This window comes from Crocodylus porosus, unplaced genomic scaffold, assembly GCF_001723895.1.
Source record: "Crocodylus porosus isolate Cpor-Errol unplaced genomic scaffold, CroPor_comp1, whole genome shotgun sequence".
In the NCBI taxonomy this organism is placed as follows: Eukaryota; Metazoa; Chordata; order Crocodylia; family Crocodylidae; genus Crocodylus; species Crocodylus porosus.
The window spans coordinates 19,136,965-19,150,451 of NW_017728949.1; the positions used below are offsets into that span (position 1 = coordinate 19,136,965).

The 13,487-nt window shown below is 41.4% G+C and overlaps 1 protein-coding gene across 6 annotated transcripts in view; it reads right to left on the reverse strand.

The window, feature by feature from the left end:
- ADARB1 (adenosine deaminase, RNA specific B1) overlaps positions 1–13,487 on the reverse strand; it is a 184,300-nt gene that overhangs the window by 42,061 nt on the left and 128,752 nt on the right. For all 6 annotated transcript variants that reach the window (XM_019554073.1, XM_019554074.1, XM_019554070.1 and 3 more), the window contains one exon: positions 323–437. In XM_019554073.1, the coding sequence (XP_019409618.1) occupies positions 323–437 (115 nt within the window). The remainder of the gene's footprint in view (positions 1–322; positions 438–13,487) is intronic.

Genomic DNA, 13,487 nt, shown 5'->3' on the forward strand with positions numbered 1-13,487 from the left:
TTTAAAAAAGGTAATGTATATTATAGAATATAGCTTATCTAGAAAATTCAGTTGATTTTGTTGGAGACAGGAGCTCTGTGAAAATAGACAGGTATTTACAGGCATTAACTTTCTGGTAACTGCCAATCACAAGGATGTGACTTCACCTGTTCTTATATTTATTATACTCTTCCAATTACGCATTAAAGATAATTCAGTGCTGTTGCTTGAAGAAAGAAAAATGAAGTGTAAATATAAATATCTTTTAACTACCTAGATCCTTATAATGTGTCCATCACTATGGTACCTGAACACTTAGTAGTAGTAGTAATTTTCTTTTTACCTGTCGTCATGACAACTCCGGCAAGAACTTTTCTACGTGCATGGGGAGATGTGAAATTATCAGTCAAATCACTGAATTTATCTACAACCAAGCGTGCAACAGCATCAGCTAAAACCTGCAAGATCACAGAAATACGTATTAGAGAAAATTAAACAACTAATCAACAGCTACAGCATTTATATTACAAAGATTTAAATTCTTCTGTAATTTTACACGACAGATTAAAAATCCTCTGGGGTTAACTTTTCTTTATCATCTGTTGATAATCATTAGGGGTAAGGTTTTCTATCGTCCACTCTCTCTGAATGTCCTACTTGGGATAAGTAGGGTCTGATTTTCAGGGATGGTGAGCACTTAGTTCTTAATTACTACAACTGGAGCTTTATGTGCCATGCATCTCTGAAAAATCAGGTTCTTGGAAATTCTGAGTGAACACCTAAATCCTAGCATTAGTTGAAATTTTGGTAATTTGGGCTTGAGTAAATAGCTGAACAGAAGAGTCAGTGTGTTTATGGTGGTATGTCAAACTACATCATTTCTACGTCCTGAAGCCTCAGGAAAAGAATACCAAAATACAATCAAAGTTAGTTTTTTGGACTAACATACATCTTTTATTACACTAGAAATCAGTACACATATATACAAATTTGTGTCTTCAGCTCTCAGTGAATATATTTTATATTTTAATTTTAGATAATGCACACATTTAAAATGAGTATTTTAAACATGTGAGTCTACACAAACGATCAATAATATACTAATAGTTCTCTTTTTAATCTTTAGGGAAGCCTGGAATAATAGATCACGTTTGCAGCTTGCCAAATGGATCAGCAAACTCAAGGACTGTCAGACTTCAAGGTCTAGTATCAAGGAACTTCGTTTAACTTTGAAGACTGGATGATCTTAACTGTCATACCATCCCATAAGGACAGAAACTGATTTTTAGGCAGCCACAAAGCTACAGGTTTACATCAGAATTACAGTCTTGAATTTCACCTGAAAATAAACCAAAACGTAAAGCAGATTAAGAAGTAACAGTACTATATATGAAACACACTAAATGAGTTTGCTGCATTTGGTACTAGTTGAGAATTTTTTATATATGGCCATGCAGAGTATACAGCACTCATTATCCAAACCAGATGGGACAAAGGCATGGATATTTATGGCAAGTTCCATGTTAAAAAAATTAATTGTAACCATCTACTTGGTGTATATGGACAAAAGTCATCTTGGGGTGCATCAACATGAGATACTTCACTTAAGATGAGAGCAAATTACTGCACAGTAGACATGTCTACACATGCACGTTTAATGTGCATTAGCCCTATTTAAGGTACATTAAGGGCGTGCGCTTACACATGTGCCTTTAATGTGCCTTAAAAATGGCAGTTTGAAAGCTATCCATAAAGCAGGTATCAAATTTATGTGCAGATAGCTAAATCGTATTTGTGAACATGTAGATGCATTAATGCACATTAGCGTGGTATGTGTCCATTGACTTGGGACTAATTTAGTCTTAAGTCTGTCTGCACACCCACATTAACATACCTTAGCACATGCATGTGTAGACGCATGCCTAGCTCACCTTAATGCACATTAGGTTGATGAGCATTAAGATTAGGAGTGCATAAAAGCACCTGTAAACATGCACAGAAAGTGTCACCTGTCTATATGTGCAAACACTTATTTCATGGTAGTTTCCTTTAATCGTGGTAAATTCACTACCTGTAAATAAAAGTAGCAAATTCAGAAGTAATTACTGTGCAGTACAGCATGTGTAGACAGCTGCCCAGGAGCAAATGTGCTCCAGGTCAGCTAGGCAGTGGGGGGGGGGAGACTGCTCCCAGCCCCCAGGAGCTGCCTGCTGCTGGAGTGGGCTCCTGCCACCAGAGCCCAGGCAGAGACAATGTCCCCCAGCCCTGGCAGCAGGGACCTCCCAGCCCCTGCTCCGTGACTGTGCCCCTGTTCTGCAATTGCAAGATAAGAGTCTCCCAGCCCCCACTCCACAATCACAGAGCAGGGGCTGGGAACAGTCACCTCCCAGCCCCCACTCTGTGATATCAAAGCAGGGGCTGGGAGCAATCTCCTGGCTCTGTGCTCTCTACCAGCCCCTGGGCTAGCACCGAAGGGGAGCCTACAGCTCCCCCTGGTTGCTGCAGGAGGCCAGTGTAGGGCTGGTAGCAGTAGGAGCAGACTGCTGCCATGAGCAGCAAACCTGCTCCTGTTTCCCTGCACATGTAGATGCCTATTCGAGACATGCGAGCAGTGGATAACAGCTCTGCCTTGGCTCTGGACCATGGTGTCACCCCTGCAAGATCCCAGCTTCCTGCCCAGCTGTGTGCCTTGCCAGTGCTGCCAGGGCCTGTCTCCATGGAAACCCTGGCCCTGCACTGTCAGGACTCCACCACGCCTGGGGTCTCAATGGAAACCAGCTACAGCAACATGGGCAGAGGCTGCTGAGAAATGGAGTCCAGCTGGCGGCCAGAACTGCCATTTTGGCCATCCCAACCTAAACCCATCTGTATTATTAGAGAGCTACTGAATTAGAGCTGTTAGCCCACAAAGTATTCTTATTTATTTATATATATATGTTTATAGAAGCTGTCGCTGTAGCAGCAGCAGTAGCAGCAGCAGCAAAAAAGTACTTAAAAAACTTAATGACATACCAGATTTGACCTGAGATGCATACTGCCTCTACTTTTGCTATCTTTGTTTATGCTTCATCAAAAAAATCTATAAACCATGGCAATCTACAAAGACAAAGCTCATACACCCATGAGCCACCCCATCATAGGTGATGGGGAGAGAGAGAGATAGGGATCTTTCAAAAAAAGAACATACCCTTTTCAAAATGTTTAGGAAGACAATCAATGGGATACCATAATCCCCAAATATTATAAGGAAGGATTACTCAGACTAGAAAAGTGAAGAATTAGCACTCTACCTAAAAAAATCCCAATACAGTAACATTTTTGAGTGAAAAATTTAATCTAAATAGCTGTTAAACCTATGTTACTAAAACATAATTGTAATAGGATTATGCAAATGGATGCTGGATGAATGTAGTGACTTTGATTTTCTACTGCATCTGAACACTTCTACATCATGGTACAGAGTGGTGATTGCAGGGAATGGGATTCAAGGACTTACCCTTTCCCAATATTACTGTATTTACTCAAATCCAAGACAAGGTATTTTCCCCACTCCCCTGTAGTGCCAGGGAGCTCCTGTGGGTCTGGTTCTGGCCCTGACTCAGGGCCCGCGCTGTCATTGCCACTATGGCCTAGCCATGGCTACAGCCCCCTCCCCCCCTTTTGTAAATATATATCAGCCATGGTTTGTGTGTGTAGATACACACACACACACACACACCATACATGTGTATTCCATGAGCTGGGCCAGAGCTGCCACACAGGGTAAGCAGTGATGGAGGGCAGCAAGCAGAGTGTGAGGGGAGGGGGGAAGCAGGTACTGGGAAACAAATGGTGGGAGAAGGGTGGAAAATGTCATGGGGGCAAAGGGCAGGTTACCTGTCCCTGTTTTTCCCCCGTTCCCCTCTCACTACTGCTTTCCCTCTTGCCACTGCTGCAGCAGTAGGGGGGAGGAATTTAAGAGGACCCTCCAGTAATTAGATTCTTTACATGGACCGTTATAACAAATGTATACTTGTCCATGTACAGACTCTAATTATCAGGGGGTTGTTTTAAATCTGAAGTCATCTCAGATTCAGGAGGGGTTGTACCAAGTGGCCTTAGCAGACTGGTGAAACAAGCAGAGAGCACATGAAATGAGCAAACTGACAAACAAATGTATTAAATATTAGGCTACTTAAATATCAGTTGCTCAAATGTAACATTGGGGCACAGTTTAGCAAATCAACATTATTAATGAGTATTTCTTGGAAAAGCTGGGTTAGGAGCATATAAGAGGAGATGCTATATTGAAAGTTCTCTTAAATAATATGTAGGAAGTAACTCTTGTCAAGTCACCAATTGAATTCATAATTTTTGTGATGGGAAAGATTGCACAAGTATATCCCTAACTTGCTGTACTATCTCCACATACCTTTTTCATTTCTTTTTAGAACAGAAGTTATATGAGTAAAATGACCATGAAACATATTTAATTATAGCTAGAAGGTACGTAATTACTAAATAAAAATGGAAATATTAAGGTGAAGGTGAACAGAGAGGACCATAAATTATGGTGAGTAAAATAGTAAGAATGTTGACTGGGGAAAAAGACATTAGTGTAACAAACAAACAAGTAGAAAAAAAATTCTGCTTCCTCTGCTCTTTGCTCCCTCTTCCTTCTGTTTTGCATTTTTTCCAGTACCCTGAAGTTTCTATCAGCAAAGCCTGCCAGTTTGAATGCATAAACTCATCTTTTTAGACATAAGCCAAGTGAAATGACCTTTCTGCTATACTGGGTGTGTCTATACACGTATTTATGTGCACCTAAACTTAAAGTGCCTTTGTTTAAGGCGCATTAAGATAATTTAGGTGCATGTCTACATGTGGATATGCTAATGTACATTAAGTCATATTAAATTTAAGTGTGAATAGCTAAGGTATGTTAGTACATATGCAGATGTTTTAATGTGCATCAACGCAGCGTGTCCATTGATTCACACCACATTACTGTGCATTAATGCATCTACATGTGCGCTAATGCAACTCAGCTATTTGCACCTAAATTTGATACCTGCTTCAAGCAGGTATCAAATTTAGGCTCACATAGCCTTATCACCATTTTGAAGGCACATTAAGGGAGTGCACATGTAGACACATGCCTGTAATGCATCTTAAAAATGGCAATTTTTGGCTAAGCCTGCTTAAAAGAGGCACATGTAGACGTGCCCACTGTTTCTCAAAGTCTGAAAAAAATCCCTTTAATGAGTTTTTAAATGCTCTAGTCTCATCCAATACAAATTTAAACTTCCAAAGAAATGTGAGATACCAAACTAGTTTTCCTTGGTAAAAATGAGGCTTTGGAAAGAAAAATTGCAGGGATTAATAGCCTAATTTCAATGGATCTAGATAATATGTTTGGTAATTAGTTTGCATGAAAATACAAGATAGCTTTTTCTCTGGATAATACAGTGAAAGGAGAATCAACTATTAAAGTTGACAATTCCCCCATTCACATTGCAGATATAACTAGAATTTAAAATGCCATAGTTAGAAGCAGGTAGCAAAGAAAGACTCTTACAAGCTGTTAAATTTGTCAGTGTTACACTAAGATCCCTCATTAGGACAGTCTGCTTGATTGATGGAAGGAAATTAACCAGCCATTTTCAGTTATCTCAAGATGATGAGATAGCTGAAGGCTTTATCACTGCTCGTTAGGCAGTAGTGCACTTTTCCCCACAGGAAGGAACGGCTAGCAAACCATTGGTAAAATAATCTAAATAGGCCACATGGAGTTAGAAAATGGGGCCAGAGACAAGCTGTTAACCACTGCCCATACAGTGGTTAACCATAGGAATCAGGGTAGCTTTTTGCCAATTCATTTGCAAACCTAGGGACTGAAATATACAGCAAATTCTTTTCTGGAATGTTTTAAAGGCTTAATAAAAGTGAACTCATGTCATCTGATCACTAAGGTTCATTCACATACTCTAACCCCTGAGGTATGCTACTGTACCTGGTGAATACTCTTAGTGTTCTGGAAAGGTTTAAGGTCAGAGCTTTACTGGTTTGATTACCTTTTATTCAAAAGTGTCTTTGTTGTGTCAGATTGTAATATAGAATCATGCCTCCCTTAGCACAAGATCTGTGTATTCAGGGATCTGGTATCCCCTTGAAGGAATCTTGGTCTTTCTGTGGGAGATAACCGTAATCCCATGCTCCAGGACTTCTATTGGTTGCCTATGAGAGACTGGAAGGAATCACTTTTCCCCATTAATACTTTATTTAGCTTATTTGATATGAACACACAACCCTCAATTTAAGCCAAGTGAAAACGGTTCTTCTTTCCTGCAAAAATTTAAGATTCCAAAAGCTGGCCTTTCTTAGGATGCTGTTACAGGTTACCTTTAAATCAGACTAAATCTGTGGTATGTTAGGTGGTGTTAAAATTAAAACAGTTTCAGAGCAGTTATAGATTAAGGTTTAATACCATCTCTGACCTGCACAACTGACTTGCCATTAGAGGGCCTGGTGAGCAGAAGTCTGGACAGGAACCAAGACTCTATCCCTCATCTTGGAGCAGAGCCCCAGGGCTTAAGTGCAGCAGGAAAAGGGAAGTATGTTTCCCTGGGCTCCATACTCTCACTGCCCAGTGGCTCCACTCCCAGAATGGAGCCACTGAGGGTTAACTGCAGTGACAGCACGGACTACGGGAAAGCATGCCTCCCTGGGTTCTGTGCTCCCACCACACTTCATGCTAGTCTGCCCCTTTCCCCCTGCTCCCCAAGAATACAGGAGGCTGGGGAGTGAAGCCATACCCCCCACCCCAATTCTCCCGACTAGGGGAGAACTTCCCAGATGTGGGGCAAAGGCTTAGCCCTCTGAGGGAAGGGCTGTGTGCCTGGTTCCCAACCCACAGGCCTCCTGGGTTTCTTGGAGTTGATACCATGGTGCCAAGTGGGCTAGGGTAATACTCACCAGGGGTGGGTGGAGTGTCAGTTTAGGGCCAGTAGAGTTTGGGACGATAAAAAGTTTGTCAGGTGAAGAAGGGCTGGGAGCTGTGCATCCTGGGGCACTGGATGACTGCAAACTGATTGCTTGATCTCCATGGAGCAGATTAATAATATCCAAAGCTTGAGCTAGGTAAAAAAGCTCAAAAATAACCCTCACCTGATGTGACATGGTGGGTGTAGAGGGTACTTAGCATAGTTTAAGATGTGTAGAGGGTACTTAGCATAGTTTAATGAGTGAATGTTCCAGTTTTAAGTGCCTTTGAAATAATTTATAAGTAACCTGTACTAGAGCTGACCTGAACAGGGTGCAGGGCCTGGGGCAAATCAGTCCATGTGGAACCCCTCTCCACTCCGATCCCATGGCCCCTGGACCTGGAAACGCTGCAGCTGCTGCCACCATTGGCAGTAGGGGGAAGAGGGGGGGGGGGCAGTGAGCAGCTGGACGCAGAGCCGCTGCTCTGCACTGCCCAGCCACTGTTTCGCCCAGCTCCGTGGGGCTCCCCAAAGCACGGAGCCCAGGGCAGCCACCCTGATTCATACACACCCCCCCGCCCCGCCCGGGATGGCCCTGCCTGTAACACCACCTTTATACTGGGAAAAATTTGAGACTTTTTGACCACACTTATGGCCTATCCCAGAGTAGCAAAGAGGACAATCACTTACAATGTGAGTGACTCAAGTGAAAGTCTTTGCTCTACCCGATTCAAACCCAGGATTTGAACCTTCATCTTCAGTTGCTCAAGCCCTGACTATTGGCTATTCTGTGGTGAGTGTTTCTCAAACTCTCCTGTTCCATGCTATGTAAATATGTATTAATTTGAGCTGGCATTTGACTCTGTCTCCATTCTAAGTGCGTGCCCTAACCATTAAACTCTAGTGAGCCTCTCTCTCACAACCCATAATAAATATCAATGTATTTCTTAGAGGTGAGCTGAAAGGAAGGAAAGACAAAACATAACAGCCCAAACTCTATTTCCTCATATTCTTATGGCTCAGGACAGGAGAACTGCTTAACGCTGGAACTGACAAAATAAAAATGACCAGGGGTAACTTTGCCCATTACCCTGTCTCTGATACTGCCCAACAACTGGATGGATTCCAGAGTTGAAGAATTCCCTGCTTTACACAGTAAAACTAGCTCATAGGGGAAACTGTTTTCTACCCTCTGGTCAGAGACTTATGTCCCATCTGACTCTAGATATATTCATTAATTATACATATATATAAAATCCTTTTTTCAAATCCTAAATTATTGGTTTTAGTGATATCTTGTTGCAATGCATTTAATAGAGCCAATAGAAACAACCTTAGAAGGAGACTGGTTTCTAGAAGACCTCTGCTCAAGGAACATGCGCAAAGTTTTTTCTTGTGGGCTACAATGTTAGATATAGATGGGCAAGATGGCCAAGGAAAATTCACAAAACTTGAGCTGCTTGATATCAGCCACAACCAGGAACTACCTGCAACCAGCTAAGAAAGAATGAAGACAAAGGGGTACAAAGCACCTTACTTGCACCTTTTCTCTAGATCTTTAAAGCTGAGGTGGAAATGATAAACAGAACAATAACCTGGTAACTAAAATTGCAAGAGAGCCCCAGATGTATTTACAAACAGTTTAAACTTACTCCAGTTATAGTAACTATAATAAATTATGCCTTCTAACCATAGAGAGAAGGTTCCTGTGGCTGCAACTAGATGAGGAAGGATAGGAAATGAGACTGTGAGGACTGCACAGCATATTAGCACATTCTGACGGTTACCATATTTCCAGTATCAAAAAAGAAGACACCTGTGGGGGGGAGAAGAAAGGGGACGAGGGAGGAAAAGGGAAGGGATATATGATGGGGGCAGGAGTGATAAGCCTCTGCCCTACCTCTGCACCTCACTCCTCACAACCCACAGCTCCTGCCCCCCACAGCCTTGCTGGTGCCCCTCACTGCTGACCTTGTTGGTGCCCCTCAGCTGCAGCCCCTTCCCCGCCAACCCTGCTGCCCATACAACTTGTATGCGTGAGCACACACATGTACACACTCTGTCCATCTCTGGCTCTCTTACCTGCAAGCAGCTTGCTGGGCCCTGCATATAGAGCACATGACCCCCAACAGCCAATCACCTTACCCCACTGCTCCCAGCCCCAAGCAGCCAAGCTGGAAATGCCCTGGAAAAGCAGAGGCAGAGAAAAAACCCAGACTTTTGCTCGCATTTTAAAAATCCATCCAAACAGGGGGCCAAAAAAGAGGACATGTCTGGACATATGGTAACCTTACACATTCTGCTTGTTCAAGATCACCTGGGAATGCTCATGTGGATCCAAAAAGCAGAAGGGGCACGCACACACACACACACTTTTAGATTGCATTTGGGTAACTAGTGGAACGCACTACAATGACGTATTATTTATACCCAATGGTCAGAAGGATTTAAAGAAGTGGTTAAACTGAACAGCAACTAGCACCAGAAAAGAATAAATATAAAAGACAGAGATATACACACCATGAGGAGCACATTTCTCATAGAACGACCACTTCCTCTGTGACCTCACTATCCTTCTGCTCAAGAAAAATCCACCAAACACCTTTAAAAGGCAAACTTGGGAACAAAACTTCTTAAGTGTGCTGGACACTAAGAACCAAGGACTAAACACTGGTATTGGATTTATGACAGTCACGATGTGCAGGGGGTGCAATTGACTAATTGACTTCGGTAAGATAGGAGTCCTTGGTTACAATTAAACATGCTTAGATGTTTGTGATTTCTTTAGACAGAGAAAGTTCTCTCTTGCTTTCTTTCAATTTGCCATAATAAATAAAAGATCTGATTAAAACAAAAAACTATTTTAGCTACACTGAAAGATCAGAAACGTCATTCTTATAACGTAAATAAAAGCATAATTAATTCCCTTGCATCTGACCTCCAAATTATTGTTGAGCAATATGGCATGTATTTATTAGTACCTTGAACAAATATTTTGACAATAAGAAAGAAATTTGTTAATTAGGCATCTGCTCCTGTCAAAGAATCTGTAAGCATTTCCAGTATCTTTTAAATTTCAAGGAACAAGTGAAAAATATATAAATTACTGACTTGTCCAGCATGATATCTGCATTAAAATTACTCTCAATATAGATAGAAGTCTGAAGTAACTATTTTTATTTCTGCATATTGCAGAATAATAGACAAAAGAAAAAAATACTAAATTATAGAGCTCTAGTAGCAAGTCATTACCTGAAGATTTGTTATTAGATAGTTATGTTCTTTCAACAAAAATATGAAAAAAACACGAATTAGTATATTAAAATATTATGTCATTTTGTGCTGGAACGTAACACCAGAAGGAAGATGGGTCCTCATATGTCTACCTGATCAGCCCTCTGAACAGCTGAAAATTATAACACACATTCTTTTTTATGAGTCACTTCATAAAATGTCCAAGTCTTGCATCTTGGTTCATGAATACATTCATTTTGTTCAGACATCAGACAATGAAGTTTATGCTCATGATTCTCAAATATCTAACAATGTCAGTTTGAATACAAAGATTTGACATTTTTCCTTTCGAGGTACTCTCAACACATTAATCACCCTTCTTAGAACTGCTGAATTCTTTTCCATTCAGTTCTCTTCAACTTCAGTCACTTGTCAAACATACACATTTATGACAAACCATGCACTTAAAGCATTTATGACAAGTCATGCACTACTGTCTTTAAGATGTTGAAATGTTTACATTTTCTTTTTACATGGAAATAAAAGGGACTTGAAAATACTTAATATTTAATACATAGTGGCTGCATCTACATGAACAGTGGACTGTGCAGTTTTTAAATTCAGATAATGCTTTTTAAATTTTCTTCTTAATTTGTTTGTAATACTCTTATGGCCAAAATGCCAAATTTAAAAATTTGCAAATTAATCATTACTGCAGACAGACTTGGTTCTTGGTTCAAACAAAAACTGTTTATTTCATCTGTCGTGTGCTGAAATCCTTCCTTGATGAATATGCATACAATTATTTAGATTGAGAAATCATAAAATACTAGTGATGTTAAAAAGCCTGTCAATTTAAATAGAATAAAAACAGAAGCATGGGGTGGATAGCTAAGGGAGTTTTTTTTTCTCTAGGTCAACATATTGAATATAGCCCTTTCAGCAATGATCATTGCCATCTGTTCAGTAATCCATATGAAGCGAACTGATAATTTTAAGTCAGATTTTTAATGCAGAGAAGTGTACTAACTCACACCCTTACTGGTAGGACTAAGAGGGGTCAAGAATTGAGTAAAATAAGCCTACTTTGTACAGTATAGTTTTAAATAATGTATTTACTTCAATATAAGATAAGGTGGGGGAAGCCCTCTTTATCTTAGCATTCAAATACAAGGAAACCTGATTAAATATATTGTCTATCATTAAACTTCTGCCAAAACCAGCATGTGCTCAGCAATGGAAACCAGTTAGGAAGCTGATTAAATGGAGTCAACACTGAGCATGACTATAAAGCACGTGGCACATACTGAGCAGTGCTGAGCTGCAAGGTCACTGTGGCTTAAAATGATGTTGACTCTAGTGATCCCCAGCCCAATTAACTATATGACAAATTATGAGCCTTTTGGCTTTGGACTAATATCATGGATAGCTGATACTATATATAAGTGTATATATAAAGTATAAAAGTACTGCCTGAAAGTATGTTTATGGAGTAACTGTGCTAAAACTTGCAAAAGTTGAAAAAAAAGGTAATATGCATCAATCCTAGATGAACTAAGTCTATGGGTTCCTATAGTAATTTGCCTATTTGAAAATTACTCTAGGCATATTTATTTCAAAGTCAGTGTTTTCAAATTTGCCCTTCACTTCCATGTGGTCAGGGAGAGCAGAGTCTGACAGAAAAGGGGAAGAGACTACCTGACCCCCAGATCTATTTTCCCTGCTGTAGCAGTGTGAGAAGGATAATTTCAAAGCAAACCTCCAATAATTAGATTCTGTATCTGGAAAATTATAACAAATTCATAATTTTTCCAAATATAGAATCTAATTTTTTGCAGGGGTCATCTTATATTTAAGTAAATATGGTACTGCAAGAGGTAGGATTTGTATCATATCCCATAGGAAACTACTCCATAACCCACCAGATCATAAAAATGAAGAAATGTCAACCGTCTCAATTTAATCTCATAACGCTTATTTATTTCTATTTGTCGCACTAAATGGTTATTCTGTATTTAGGATTTAACACCAATCCTAAATACAGAATAACAGCCCACTAGACATCTCTCCTACAAACAGGTCAACTCCATGCCCCATAAAGTCCAAAGACTTCCTGGAATATGAAAACCGTTATGAAAATTTTTTTTTGCATGAAACAGTAGGATACTAACACACTAAAAATAAAGGAAGCAATAGTTTCTGATCGACTTCTATGAGTATTAGATTAGGCCCTATATACAGTAGTAAAGTAGCCTATTCATTTCCCCATATGTAGTACTTTTTAACTACTAATTAACATGCTGGATATTCAGCCAAGCCTTACACCACAGTCCTGAATCAGAGCTACAATGAAATGGGGAGCTCTGTGAAGCTTGTGTTTCTGACCATGGGTAAAGGCGGATATTCAGAATCAAGCCTATGTTTAGACAGGTGGTAAAAATTTGACCATGTCTTCCTTCCTCCCCACTGGGTGACTCTGTGCTTGGGTGACACTGGAAGCAAATGAATGTAACCAGCCCTTTGTACTGACGTGTTGGAAGAAGGAAGGTGCTCCTTTTGTCTACTCTTTTATGCATTTACACACACACACACACACACACACACACACACTAGCAAATTGCCCATCCTGAATGACGGGGAGGGGGGAAGGGAACACCACCCTGTGGTGTTGCCACCCTGCCTCCAGCTCCATCAGCCCTCAGCTCCTGCATCCTCCCACCTTGCATCCAGCCCCATGCACCCCCCCAACCCCTTGTGTCCACCCCACCCCTCGCGTCTGGCTCTGTGGGTCCCCCCTGCTAGTCCCTGCGGTTCCCGATGTGGCCCCCCAGCCTCTCCATCCCATGCTGCCGCCAGCTGCCAGGAACAGGGGGGAGGGGACCACTGACACTTGGCAGCAGGCAACATGCCCCCCCCACCTTCCCTCCCCACAGCCTCCCCCTCTCTGCTAGCTGTTGACTGGGGCAGGCAGTGGCAGCGGCAGCGGTAGCGGCAGCGGGGGGAAGGGAAGTGGTGGCAGGGGAGTGCTGCCACAAGAACCCCCCCTCCCTTCCTCTCCACTGCCTCCCCCTCCCCGCCGGATGTTGTTGGGAGTAGGGGGCACAGCACAGCAGCTCTCTCGCCCCTTCGGTCCATAATGCTTCAGGCCCTTGCAACCAATCAGCATGCACCCTCTCGGTGGCACATGCACAGTTGGCCTGCAGTGTTACAGACAGACAGATTAAGGCTTTTATTGTATTAGAATACACACACACACACACACACACACACACACACACACAAGTTCAAGATTATACATTTAAATAGGAAAAG